This window comes from Agrilus planipennis, unplaced genomic scaffold (genome assembly GCF_000699045.2).
Source record: "Agrilus planipennis isolate EAB-ADULT unplaced genomic scaffold, Apla_2.0 scaffold7, whole genome shotgun sequence".
In the NCBI taxonomy this organism is placed as follows: domain Eukaryota; kingdom Metazoa; phylum Arthropoda; class Insecta; order Coleoptera; family Buprestidae; genus Agrilus; species Agrilus planipennis.
Window position 1 is genome coordinate 2,289,266 of NW_020439340.1, and position 14,460 is coordinate 2,303,725.

At 35.3% G+C, this 14,460-nt stretch overlaps 1 protein-coding gene across 1 annotated transcript in view; it reads right to left on the reverse strand.

Annotated features, from left to right (window-relative positions):
* Window positions 1-271: 271 nt before the first annotated feature.
* The window catches only part of LOC108741734 (ubiquitin-protein ligase E3B), a 65,437-nt gene continuing 51,248 nt past the window's right edge, over window positions 272-14,460 (reverse strand). The window contains exon 14 of the mRNA XM_025978586.1: window positions 272-419. Coding sequence (XP_025834371.1) covers window positions 385-419 — 35 coding nt within the window. The 3' untranslated portion in view covers window positions 272-384. The remainder of the gene's footprint in view (window positions 420-14,460) is intronic.

Here is a 14,460-nt window from a genome sequence, read left to right on the forward strand (position 1 = left end):
CAAAAAGTTATTATTTAACAATTATTGGAATACTTAATACAGTTACGATTCCAAGAAGGCAAACTAAATTTAAAAAACAATTATGAAACAGCAGTTTATACACAGGGTGTCCCACAAAATAGTATCTGGACGACATAATGGGCTATACCATCACGTACGTTAAGATCATGGTTTGGGATAATCCCAATATGGGATGTCATGAAATGAAAAACTTTAGCTGCTTTCCGGCCATGAATAATTATTGAATAATTGGTTAACTTATAAAGTGAAATTAAAATTTCAAACTTACATTTTCGTGTTTGAAAAAACAGAGCATTTTCAATTCACGAAACACCCGCTTCGATGACACTAGCGACTGGAACACATTTGGTAACTTCTTTAACGCTACTCTCCTACCGTCCCTGGGATCTGTGACAGCCCTGTAACAAAGAGAATCTGCTATAAACAAAATCCTTGATTTTAGATTCAAAAATACAGACTAAATTTTATTCACTTTCTGTGTAATACTATGGATGGATGTTTTACGCCTTAGGACATGTTTAATTGTCAAAATAAGGTCATGTGGTAGCGGCTATGGTCAAAAGCTCTCCGGGATTAATATAAACCCTCTTTTATTGGAGATATTTCGAATAGATAATTTCATCCGTATTGATTCTAATCAGATAGAATTTATTAATGAGGAGCGTCTTGGGGGACACAAAACAAATACCATTTCACTGACTCACTACCGTCAAGCTGGCAGTCAGTTGGTCCTTCGTCCTCTCTTCGGATGGCATTCTTTCACATGCAGCATCCGCTGTCGGCGACGAGTTAGTACCTAAACTTCTCAAAACTTGCACTGGTTTTGTAGCTTTATTAGTCATGGACATATTGTAGTAGATGCCCGACATGGCAGCAGTCTTTATCTTTTTGTACGGCGCAGAACGCCAAAGGATTAGGGTTTTTCGAACGAGGACATTATGATTGTTGCTGTCATTTTCGAATTTACTGCATGAACTTTAGAAACCGATAAAATAAAAGTAAGTGTGAAGGAATTCGAAGCATTTAAAGGCAAAAAATAATAAAACCGTTGTTAGGTACTTCGTATTTCATTGGGTCATTTTCCTATTCGGATACCGTAGGAGTGTCATCCAAGACAATAAATACACACACTAAAGAAAATTGACGTAAAGAATCGATCTGATTTGTTTTATTTGGCTGAAGGAATATTATGTGGAATCAGGTTGACCTCACTTAGGGTCAAAGCTCCAGCGTTTAAATCTGACATACAAGCTGCAAATGTATGCGGTTTTACGCGCACGCACACACAGACAGACGGACAGACAGATACAAAGTCGTAATGTACAATACACATCAATGCGAGTACTTGCTACTGGTTCGCGGGTCCACATGTATGGAACGTCTAATTTTGCGGCGCTTTTAAAATAGACTGCGTTTCTGTTTTACGATGTCATTGATATCTTACCAGCTGGGTAAACAATAATAATAATCAGACAAGTGACAAGAGAGCCAGCTTTTAACGGATCTATTTGAAAAGTTAATCTGAAACGACAAAGCTCCGGAGTCTGAATGCGAGAAAGCTTTTCAAATTAGTGCCTAATATGTACATATTTGATGTTCGCATATACACTTGAATATTTCATATTTTGTATTTTACTAAGTATTTCATTACAGTGATATTAGAGGAGGGCCTAAGATGCAGTTTGCCTTATCATGCCCAAGGAACCACCTGTAGGGCCCAGTATTCTAGTTATGTATTTCTCGTAAAATTGAGGATTATTTATTAATTTTATTTTTTTTATGAATAAGGACTCAATCAGAGGTGAATCTAATAAGGTGGTACAAAGGGAAAATAAGCGATACATAATGCTGATACTTCTAATAAATACCAACGAAACGTTCATGTAAATAAATTAAAACCTGGCGCCTCCACCAAAAGTTATGTTGCTTCACATTAAGGGTCCAAAGAACAGCCGAGCATCATCTGAGTGTTAATTATTTCATAATGAAAGGCTTGTACACTTGTGTCCGTACCTTGTTCAAAACACGGCTCGGACCCGAAACGGAGTAGCGTGAACCGACCTTTATTACCCTTTTAAATACTCTTTTTCAAGAATTTTACACCCGGAAGTATTTTAATCTCCTATACGATATACACTNAGCTATAACAATGCTAATTTTAAAACTTCTAACAAAATTAGAAAACGAAAACCTGTACTACAACCATTTTATACGTATAATTTGGCATTCGTCAAGCATTCAACAAAAATTATTTAACAAGAAATCATTAGAAGGCAAAAGAATTAAAAAAACATTTTCCACCAATTAGTATACGAAAAAGTCAGAGGCATTAGCAGTAAAGTACAATAGAAATGCATTTTTAATTTTCTAACGACACTGCATAAATACGCATAAGTACAAATACCTATGCATTAATTTCAATAACATTTTGTATTGGAAAGTTATTTTTGAATTCCACAAAACAAAACATATTTTTCTAACACAATACAAAATAGAAAATGTAAGACAAAGGTTACTCAGGCATTTTAGAATCAGAAACACGTACTAAAAAAGGTAACAGTTAATGATGTAAGTTTTAAGAAATGCAAAGACTGATTCAAGATAAAAAGGTACGTGTCCTTTAGGCTAAAGATCTTACGAAGATGATGAATTAAAATCCAGCTACCAGCATCCTGTAAGGCATTTTATACACTCTACTGATCGCATAAAATTCAATGAACCACCACGGTTCAATCTTTTTTATCAGGATGTACAGATTACCTTCGCTGATCAATTTTCTGCACGATTTGTTCAGAGCAAATATTAATAATAAACGCACTGCATTTACCGGTGCTACAGAATGCCCCTTGTGTGTTACGTTATACGTTTGTATGTATAGTATTACGGACTCACAGGTGCTAATTTTTAAGCCAAACACCCGGCCCAATACGTATTGATGTCATTTTCGGTCACAGTTTCCCGAAACAATTACATGGTGGTCCAAATTCCGGACATTCCATCCGATTTATACTTTTATTCAATCTCACATTTTGATATTTTACAAAATAAGCTTTGGCGCTAGCAAAATCAAATAATATATTGCAGCTAATCTACATGAAGGACTCATGGTAAATGTACCATTTATATCAAATTATAGGTCGACATAACAATACATGTATTTTCCTGAAATTAGGCAAGGCAAATAATGCTGCTTATTCCCGTATGTAAGTAATTACAACGGAATTATCTTCCCACAGAATTAAAAGCTGTGCTTAAAATACCGACTGCTGATATTGTACAATTATTATGAGCTTACGCTTTTTATTTAGATCTATTAATTATTCTCAAATTCAAAAAAATCATCAATACATATTAAAAAAATAAATTTGTCGAAATACTTATTTCATGTAGCATTAAAAACTGGTTCAACGTTTCAAGGGACTATGTCAGCATCTGGTAACAGGACAATTTTTCTTTTTTTCATCAGGACTAACATTGAAAGTCCTTAATATTTTGTCCATTATTCTGAACATGGTTTGATCAAAGAATTGTTCAAGGTTTCATTATTTGGATTATTTGGTAACAGGGCAATTTTTCTTTTCCTTGTGTCATCAAGACTAACATTGAAAGTCCTTTATAATCTGTCCATCATTCTGAACATGGTTTGATCAAAGAATTGTTCAAGGTTTCAAGGGATTATTTGGTAACAGGACAATTTTTTTCTTCTTTGTGTAACCAAGACTAATTTTGAAAGTACTGAAAATCCTGTCTATTATTCTATACATGGTCTAATCAAAGAATTGTTCAATGTTTCAAGAGAGTAACTGGTAACAGGAAATTTTTGTTACTAGGACTAATATTTAAAGTCCTTAAAGTCCTGTGCACTATTCTGAGCATGGTCTGATCAAAGGACTGCTTAATGTTTCATAGGAGTATCTCGTAACAGGACAACTTTTTTTTCTTGTGTTACCAGGACTAACTTTGAAGGTCCTTAATATCGACTTAATTTTCCTGAACATGGTCCGATCAAAGAATTGCTCAATGTTTTATGAAAGTATCTGGTAACAGGACAATTCTATTACTAGGACTAACATTGAAAGTCCTTAAAGTCCTGTCCACTATTCTGAGCATGGGCTGATCAAAGAATTACTCAATGTTTCAATGGATTATTTGCTAATAGGACAATGTTTTCCTTCCTTGTATTACCGGGACTAACTTTGAGACTATTTAAAATCTTATCTATTATTCTGAACATGGAAGAACATCAAAGAATTGCTCCATATTTCAATAGGACAATTTTATTACTAGAACTAACATTGAAAGTCCTTAAAGTCCTGTCCACTATTCTGAACATGAATTGCTCAATGTTTCAAGGGACTATCTGGTAACAGGACAATTTTTTCTCTCGTTACGATACCAGGACAAACTCTGAGACACTAGAGTACGCGGTTTCTCCTACGAAAACAAATTTATTGTCGAAAGGCGGTATGCAATGGGCGGGCGTCCGGCCGGTCGGCGGCACAGTTACCTGTGTCAGGTCGTTGATTTAGGTACCTTTTGCGCACTGTACATTCGTTATTTTATTAGATGCTGCCGGTATTTCTGGTCGAAAGAGAACCTTTTATTCTTCGGGCCACGAACGCAACAAGCAAGAACAAGATTTCCCAAAGTAGTTTTACTTCCACGTACGTATGTACCTACAAACGTGTCGTAGGTGTTGTTCACGCCGTAACCAGAAAACACGTTTTCATTTTCGGGAAACAGGCGCTCACTCCAATGATTTCTGTAAAACATACTGTTTGTATGTTTGCGGTTACGTAACTTCAGTACAACGAATCTTCAGTTTAGAGAATAGTTTTTAAGAAAGTGGGAAGTTAGAAATCCGTTTCAAAATAACAAAAGAACAAGGATCAACCTTCTTTTCATGTTGGAAGATATTTGTATGAAACAGCAAGCAGGAAAGGAAAACCGACTAAAGTGGCCCAATAAGGATAACGAATCCCAAGATGCACATGAATCTTGACGAAAGTTAGTCGAAGACCGGACCGCCTGTTGTTTTATTTAGAGAAATAATTTGAAGCAGAGTTCATCTCTTTTTATTTGCATCCCCTAAAATTGATTATGCTCTTTTAGGTCAATTTCATTGCCGTTTACAAAATTCTTTCGCAAATACTGCTGCAATGCAATTTGTTTTGAATATGAAGAAGCCGTTTAAAATCCATAGCTTTCGCTACTGGGAAGATTGCAAGTGGATACCGACAAATTGGAAAAAAATCGATCCGATCAAGCGTGCAATTCCGACGTGGTAGTTGTTAAGTATGTACCGGTAGACTGGTAGATGGTAGAGGAGTTCAACGAGAACAAGAAGAAGAAGAAGATGGACCGACCGGACGCCGACGGTGACGATGAACAGACGACTCCTTCGAAGTGTAACAACAAAGGCAAAGGCAGAGGCAGGCAAGGCAAGTAGTATCGGTAGCTGGTGCGGCAGGAGGCCGACCTTGAACCCGCTTCAACGTTATTTCCACCTTGGATATGCACCAAGTTCAACATCCGAGCCCGATGATTATACCTACACGTACGTACACATAAACACACGGAGAATAGAGTATTCTACTCGCGCTTGACAGCCTAAAAATAGGCACTCTGTTGCGTGTGAACGCGAGCAGAAAACTCCACTGCTCCAGAACAAGTGCGTGTGGCTCGAATCCTTACGATTTACAGAGGGCAATGACGTCACCGCTCTTGTGCGGCCACCGAAGGGAAAACTACCCATTTAGCCATCCGATTCCACGAGAGCGATAATCAACTCCAAAATCTGAAGGATGCCATAAAAAGTAGAATCCTAGTACCATTAAGGACCTAACTGCTCATGTGGTACCATCATTACCACAACATCTACCTACTTATTGCAAACATTTTGGATTTAACGTATATATTCGTAAGAAAACGATCAAAGAAGCTTTTGATAATACTAAATGGGAAAAGAAGATTTATGGTGATGATCCAAATTTATTAATTCCTTTCCGATATTACAAATAACGAAGGCTTTGATGCCATCAATCAACAACTACCAAATACACACTGAAAATTCTTTAAAACCGGATTTTTTCCAAATTTAAAATGTACTGTTATAAATACAATAATGAAATGTAGTTAAATGGTACAGTACCTAATTAAAGTAACAATTTGACTTAAGCGAATACGTAATGACACTTTTTAAAGCTTTGGTATACTGATTGTAGTTTCATTTTCCACATAATTTGTAAAAACTTTCGATTTTATTGCACAAATATACACGTTAGCATGTTGCAGTTAGCCTTGATACTAACTTGGCAAGCTTCTCATACGGCGCGCAAAACAACGTTAAAAATACGAAATACGATATTGGTAAATGGCTAACTAACTAACTATAGTAGCATATGTAAGTTTTAGTAAAAAAATATTTAACATTCGTAATGCTACATGGTACAATCCATAACATTTAACCTTGATATGCACAGTACATAGCTTGCAACACGACCTTTTTTGTGTTGTCTTCATAAAAATATCAGACGCATTAACAATAAAAAAATATATTTTTGTGAATAGATTCAAATCCAGTATGTACTGTTTATAATGAGCATTTCTTATTATGTCTGACCTAATTGGCATTGCTATATTAGTTCCGCCGTTATAACGTTTCACCTTAAAATAACACGTTGTCTTTGATGACACCTGCAATAGTGCAACAATTGTTTATTTAAATCATTAACTGTTTCCTCGGCAAAGTTAAACTGTTTCAATTCTATTCGGAAGGCCGCTTATGGAACTGCTAACCGTATGATTAAAAAGAACACCATGATAATAAGTACAGATGATTTGCATCCAAAGTAATTTCTCCTTGGCTCGACGCACTAGATATAGTAAGGCCGGTACGACAGAGATAAAATGATAACAAAGACATACAATGTACCAACCAGCCTATCAACGAATATTAAATTGTGGAGAGGAATCAGCACTTGACTTGATTTTATAGATAAAATAGAAGTAGTGCGTAATTATCAGCTAATCGTAAGTTTTAAACTGAAAAAAATTAAACAAACCGAAACGATCTAACTGGCAAGGTAAAAGTCAATAACAAAAAAAATTATCGTACTTTATCCTTCCTTAAGGGCAATGCCTTATCAATCTACGTATGGTACACACTGATACTGCACGCGCTTATCTGCCACGCAGGCAAATTGTGAAATATGCTTTTCATACGGTTTTTTATAAATCCATTGACTTACACAATTCGATAACAAATAAGTATTCGGTTAACTCTTATTGTTATAATGTGTGGAAAAAACAGTGCTTTAAACGTTAATTTTATTGTTACTATTTTTGTTGAACAATTGTGATAATTAGTAATGTCGCACATTACTTCATAAGGCTTTAAATGAATAATTATTTATAATATAAAAGTATTATCTGCACAGTTACATTGTACAAATTGGTATAGCATATACAATTATAATAAACAAAGGGACGCTTAATGTATAAGAAATGCCTAGCTACGTGCTCTATGTCATTCATATCTAAAATTTTTGAATACATACAAGAAAAAATGATAAGATAGTAAGAGTAGAAAAACTTTATAACAGGATTTCACTTTACGACGAAAATTGATTGATTTTGCGTATTCTTTGCTGCTAACTATTACTGTAAAGCCGAAATGCCATCTTCCTCTTTTTTTAAACATTAGTGGGATTAGGGAGGTCCAGGAGAGAAAGATGAAATAAAGAGAGCTGAAACACTATTTATATAAATATTAATAACTGAAGCATTTTTTTTGGCCATTCTGTATCGTAATGCAGAAGAATCGAATGAATCTTTTATTATTCTTCCACTTTTGAAATTTTAAGCAAACCAGTTTCGAGGCAACAAAGAACATACGATTAGATTGACAGGTACGAAGTAGACAAGTTTCTCGGCACAATACAGTTGGTTTATTGCAAAGCTTTCGTTTCATATCCACGGTGAAAGCTCACCGCTTTTTTTCGGCAGGTGTTCTACTTGTCCATCTACCAAAAATACATACTTATTTACCTGGCATACCTCTGCACACACAATTCATCGAACGCTACCTAAGTCCAAGAACTTTTATAAACCTAAACAACACATTGTATAGGTACAAGAATAGTAGGCGTCTTTTCTTTTGAATTACATGAAAGCTCGATGTTCCTGTGTGAATAGTCCATTATTGTAATATCTCTGTGCGCCAGCACAAACGTCTATAACTGTAGGGAACTACTACAATAAATTTTGTCGGGTACAATTCGCTGTACCTACCTGAGTTTCATATTAAATAATATTAATTTATTGATTTTTATTGTTTAAATGCAACAACAGAATGTCGGAAGCTAAAGAAAGATGACGTTCAAGGTAAACGCATAGAAAATGATGGCAAGTTGCCAGAGGTCATAGATCGGAATATAAATTTGGTAATGCATTTTTGCAACGGCACACGACTGAAAATACGCACAAACGCCAAACAAAGAAGACCCGAAATAAACACAAAGACTTGGACTTGGAAGTTTTTCTGAAAGTAACGTTTAAAATTCGTCGTACATTTTCATCAGAACGCATCAATTACCTCTTTGTGTCTACCTACCTACCTACATAAAACAAAAATATAGATTTGGAACACGAATTCTTACAACCTGATTCACGTTGATGTATGTTTTCAATTTAAACAGCAATAATTTTAACAGTTAATAAAATCTGGTGTATTATGCAGGGGCGGATCTTGAATTTGTGGGGCCCTGGGCTAATACTGCTTAGGGGCCCTACCTAATTACCCAACCAATTGCCATTTTGTCAAAAAACAGTTTTCTGTAGTGATGTAGATATATATAATATATGTTAAGTACAGGAAGAAAATAGGACAACAAAATATTTTATTTATTTATTAAAACATTATTTATTGCAAAATAAATTGACAGGCTATGAATGGTCATGTTATATAAATTATAAAGTAACCTTTCTGCATTTTTGTGCTGCAAATTCCTTTATTTGGTCATCACACTACAAGTCCTTTGNAATGTAAGACAAAGGTTACTCAGGCATTTTAGAATCAGAAACACGTACTAAAAAAGGTAACAGTTAATGATGTAAGTTTTAAGAAATGCAAAGACTGATTCAAGATAAAAAGGTACGTGTCCTTTAGGCTAAAGATCTTACGAAGATGATGAATTAAAATCCAGCTACCAGCATCCTGTAAGGCATTTTATACACTCTACTGATCGCATAAAATTCAATGAACCACCACGGTTCAATCTTTTTTATCAGGATGTACAGATTACCTTCGCTGATCAATTTTCTGCACGATTTGTTCAGAGCAAATATTAATAATAAACGCACTGCATTTACCGGTGCTACAGAATGCCCCTTGTGTGTTACGTTATACGTTTGTATGTATAGTATTACGGACTCACAGGTGCTAATTTTTAAGCCAAACACCCGGCCCAATACGTATTGATGTCATTTTCGGTCACAGTTTCCCGAAACAATTACATGGTGGTCCAAATTCCGGACATTCCATCCGATTTATACTTTTATTCAATCTCACATTTTGATATTTTACAAAATAAGCTTTGGCGCTAGCAAAATCAAATAATATATTGCAGCTAATCTACATGAAGGACTCATGGTAAATGTACCATTTATATCAAATTATAGGTCGACATAACAATACATGTATTTTCCTGAAATTATTCGAGATAAAGTTCGAACTGTTTTCAGGCTCTGACCGTTCGCAAATACTCAATAACATCGAAATATTTATCGTAGCATTGTCCACATGACTAAAAATGCAGAGATGCTGGAAATTTTTAGTGTATTATCATAATTAGTATTAGATAATACGTGTAAATAGGTACCTATAGACACCACAACGATTTTTTTTCATATTTAAAGTAAATTTTGATGCATTCTTTTCCACCTACTGAGTACGCTGATAGCTTTTTATTGAACTTTAGGTAGGGTCAATATTCTTGATACCGTCCGATATAGTGGAATCATGGGTTAATTTTGCTTAATCATCGTTAACTACCGTTGGGTTGATTCAACTCCACATTTCGTGAAATTGGAAGTTTTTTGTCCCTTTTTAAATAATGCTGCTTATTCCCGTATGTAAGTAATTACAACGGAATTATCTTCCCACAGAATTAAAAGCTGTGCTTAAAATACCGACTGCTGATATTGTACAATTATTATGAGCTTACGCTTTTTATTTAGATCTATTAATTATTCTCAAATTCAAAAAAATCATCAATACATATTAAAAAAATAAATTTGTCGAAATACTTATTTCATGTAGCATTAAAAATTGGTTCAACGTTTCAAGGGACTGTGTCAGCATCTGGTAACAGGACAATTTTTCTTTTTTTCATCAGGACTAACATTGAAAGTCCTTAATATTTTGTCCATTATTCTGAACATGGTTTGATCAAAGAATTGTTCAAGGTTTCAAGGGATTATTTGGTAACAGGACAATTTTTTTTTTCCTTGTGTCATCAAGACTAACATTGAAAGTCCTTTATAATCTGTCCATCATTCTGAACATGGTTTGATCAAAGAATTGTTCAAGGTTTCAAGGGATTATTTGGTAACAGGACAATTTTTTTCTTCTTTGTGTAACCAAGACTAATTTTGAAAGTACTGAAAATCCTGTCTATTATTCTATACATGGTCTAATCAAAGAATTGTTCAATGTTTCAAGAGAGTAACTGGTAACAGGAAATTTTTGTTACTAGGACTAATATTTAAAGTCCTTAAAGTCCTGTGCACTATTCTGAGCATGGTCTGATCAAAGGACTGCTTAATGTTTCATAGGAGTATCTCGTAACAGGACAACTTTTTTTTCTTGTGTTACCAGGACTAACTTTGAAGGTCCTTAATATCGACTTAATTTTCCTGAACATGGTCCGATCAAAGAATTGCTCAATGTTTTATGAAAGTATCTGGTAACAGGACAATTCTATTACTAGGACTAACATTGAAAGTCCTTAAAGTCCTGTCCACTATTCTGAGCATGGGCTGATCAAAGAATTACTCAATGTTTCAATGGATTATTTGCTAATAGGACAATGTTTTCCTTCCTTGTATTACCGGGACTAACTTTGAGACTATTTAAAATCTTATCTATTATTCTGAACATGGAAGAACATCAAAGAATTGCTCCATATTTCAATAGGACAATTTTATTACTAGAACTAACATTGAAAGTCCTTAAAGTCCTGTCCACTATTCTGAACATGAATTGCTCAATGTTTCAAGGGACTATCTGGTAACAGGACAATTTTTTCTCTCGTTACGATACCAGGACAAACTCTGAGACACTAGAGTACGCGGTTTCTCCTACGAAAACAAATTTATTGTCGAAAGGCGGTATGCAATGGGCGGGCGTCCGGCCGGTCGGCGGCACAGTTACCTGTGTCAGGTCGTTGATTTAGGTACCTTTTGCGCACTGTACATTCGTTATTTTATTAGATGCTGCCGGTATTTCTGGTCGAAAGAGAACCTTTTATTCTTCGGGCCACGAACGCAACAAGCAAGAACAAGATTTCCCAAAGTAGTTTTACTTCCACGTACGTATGTACCTACAAACGTGTCGTAGGTGTTGTTCACGCCGTAACCAGAAAACACGTTTTCATTTTCGGGAAACAGGCGCTCACTCCAATGATTTCTGTAAAACATACTGTTTGTATGTTTGCGGTTACGTAACTTCAGTACAACGAATCTTCAGTTTAGAGAATAGTTTTTAAGAAAGTGGGAAGTTAGAAATCCGTTTCAAAATAACAAAAGAACAAGGATCAACCTTCTTTTCATGTTGGAAGATATTTGTATGAAACAGCAAGCAGGAAAGGAAAACCGACTAAAGTGGCCCAATAAGGATAACGAATCCCAAGATGCACATGAATCTTGACGAAAGTTAGTCGAAGACCGGACCGCCTGTTGTTTTATTTAGAGAAATAATTTGAAGCAGAGTTCATCTCTTTTTATTTGCATCCCCTAAAATTGATTATGCTCTTTTAGGTCAATTTCATTGCCGTTTACAAAATTCTTTCGCAAATACTGCTGCAATGCAATGTGTTTTGAATATGAAGAAGCCGTTTAAAATCCATAGCTTTCGCTACTGGGAAGATTGCAAGTGGATACCGACAAATTGGAAAAAAATCGATCCGATCAAGCGTGCAATTCCGACGTGGTAGTTGTTAAGTATGTACCGGTAGACTGGTAGATGGTAGAGGAGTTCAACGAGAACAAGAAGAAGAAGAAGATGGACCGACCGGACGCCGACGGTGACGATGAACAGACGACTCCTTCGAAGTGTAACAACAAAGGCAAAGGCAGAGGCAGGCAAGGCAAGTAGTATCGGTAGCTGGTGCGGCAGGAGGCCGACCTTGAACCCGCTTCAACGTTATTTCCACCTTGGATATGCACCAAGTTCAACATCCGAGCCCGATGATTATACCTACACGTACGTACACATAAACACACGGAGAATAGAGTATTCTACTCGCGCTTGACAGCCTAAAAATAGGCACTCTGTTGCGTGTGAACGCGAGCAGAAAACTCCACTGCTCCAGAACAAGTGCGTGTGGCTCGAATCCTTACGATTTACAGAGGGCAATGACGTCACCGCTCTTGTGCGGCCACCGAAGGGAAAACTACCCATTTAGCCATCCGATTCCACGAGAGCGATAATCAACTCCAAAATCTGAAGGATGCCATAAAAAGTAGAATCCTAGTACCATTAAGGACCTAACTGCTCATGTGGTACCATCATTACCACAACATCTACCTACTTATTGCAAACATTTTGGATTTAACGTATATATTCGTAAGAAAACGATCAAAGAAGCTTTTGATAATACTAAATGGGAAAAGAAGATTTATGGTGATGATCCAAATTTATTAATTCCTTTCCGATATTACAAATAACGAAGGCTTTGATGCCATCAATCAACAACTACCAAATACACACTGAAAATTCTTTAAAACCGGATTTTTTCCAAATTTAAAATGTACTGTTATAAATACAATAATGAAATGTAGTTAAATGGTACAGTACCTAATTAAAGTAACAATTTGACTTAAGCGAATACGTAATGACACTTTTTAAAGCTTTGGTATACTGATTGTAGTTTCATTTTCCACATAATTTGTAAAAACTTTCGATTTTATTGCACAAATATACACGTTAGCATGTTGCAGTTAGCCTTGATACTAACTTGGCAAGCTTCTCATACGGCGCGCAAAACAACGTTAAAAATACGAAATACGATATTGGTAAATGGCTAACTAACTAACTATAGTAGCATATGTAAGTTTTAGTAAAAAAATATTTAACATTCGTAATGCTACATGGTACAATCCATAACATTTAACCTTGATATGCACAGTACATAGCTTGCAACACGACCTTTTTTGTGTTGTCTTCATAAAAATATCAGACGCATTAACAATAAAAAAATATATTTTTGTGAATAGATTCAAATCCAGTATGTACTGTTTATAATGAGCATTTCTTATTATGTCTGACCTAATTGGCATTGCTATATTAGTTCCGCCGTTATAACGTTTCACCTTAAAATAACACGTTGTCTTTGATGACACCTGCAATAGTGCAACAATTGTTTATTTAAATCATTAACTGTTTCCTCGGCAAAGTTAAACTGTTTCAATTCTATTCGGAAGGCCGCTTATGGAACTGCTAACCGTATGATTAAAAAGAACACCATGATAATAAGTACAGATGATTTGCATCCAAAGTAATTTCTCCTTGGCTCGACGCACTAGATATAGTAAGGCCGGTACGACAGAGATAAAATGATAACAAAGACATACAATGTACCAACCAGCCTATCAACGAATATTAAATTGTGGAGAGGAATCAGCACTTGACTTGATTTTATAGATAAAATAGAAGTAGTGCGTAATTATCAGCTAATCGTAAGTTTTAAACTGAAAAAAATTAAACAAACCGAAACGATCTAACTGGCAAGGTAAAAGTCAATAACAAAAAAAATTATCGTACTTTATCCTTCCTTAAGGGCAATGCCTTATCAATCTACGTATGGTACACACTGATACTGCACGCGCTTATCTGCCACGCAGGCAAATTGTGAAATATGCTTTTCATACGGTTTTTTATAAATCCATTGACTTACACAATTCGATAACAAATAAGTATTCGGTTAACTCTTATTGTTATAATGTGTGGAAAAAACAGTGCTTTAAACGTTAATTTTATTGTTACTATTTTTGTTGAACAATTGTGATAATTAGTAATGTCGCACATTACTTCATAAGGCTTTAAATGAATAATTATTTATAATATAAAAGTATTATCTGCACAGTTACATTGTACAAATTGGTATAGCATATACAATTATAATAAACAAAGGGACGCTTAATGTATAAGAAATGCCT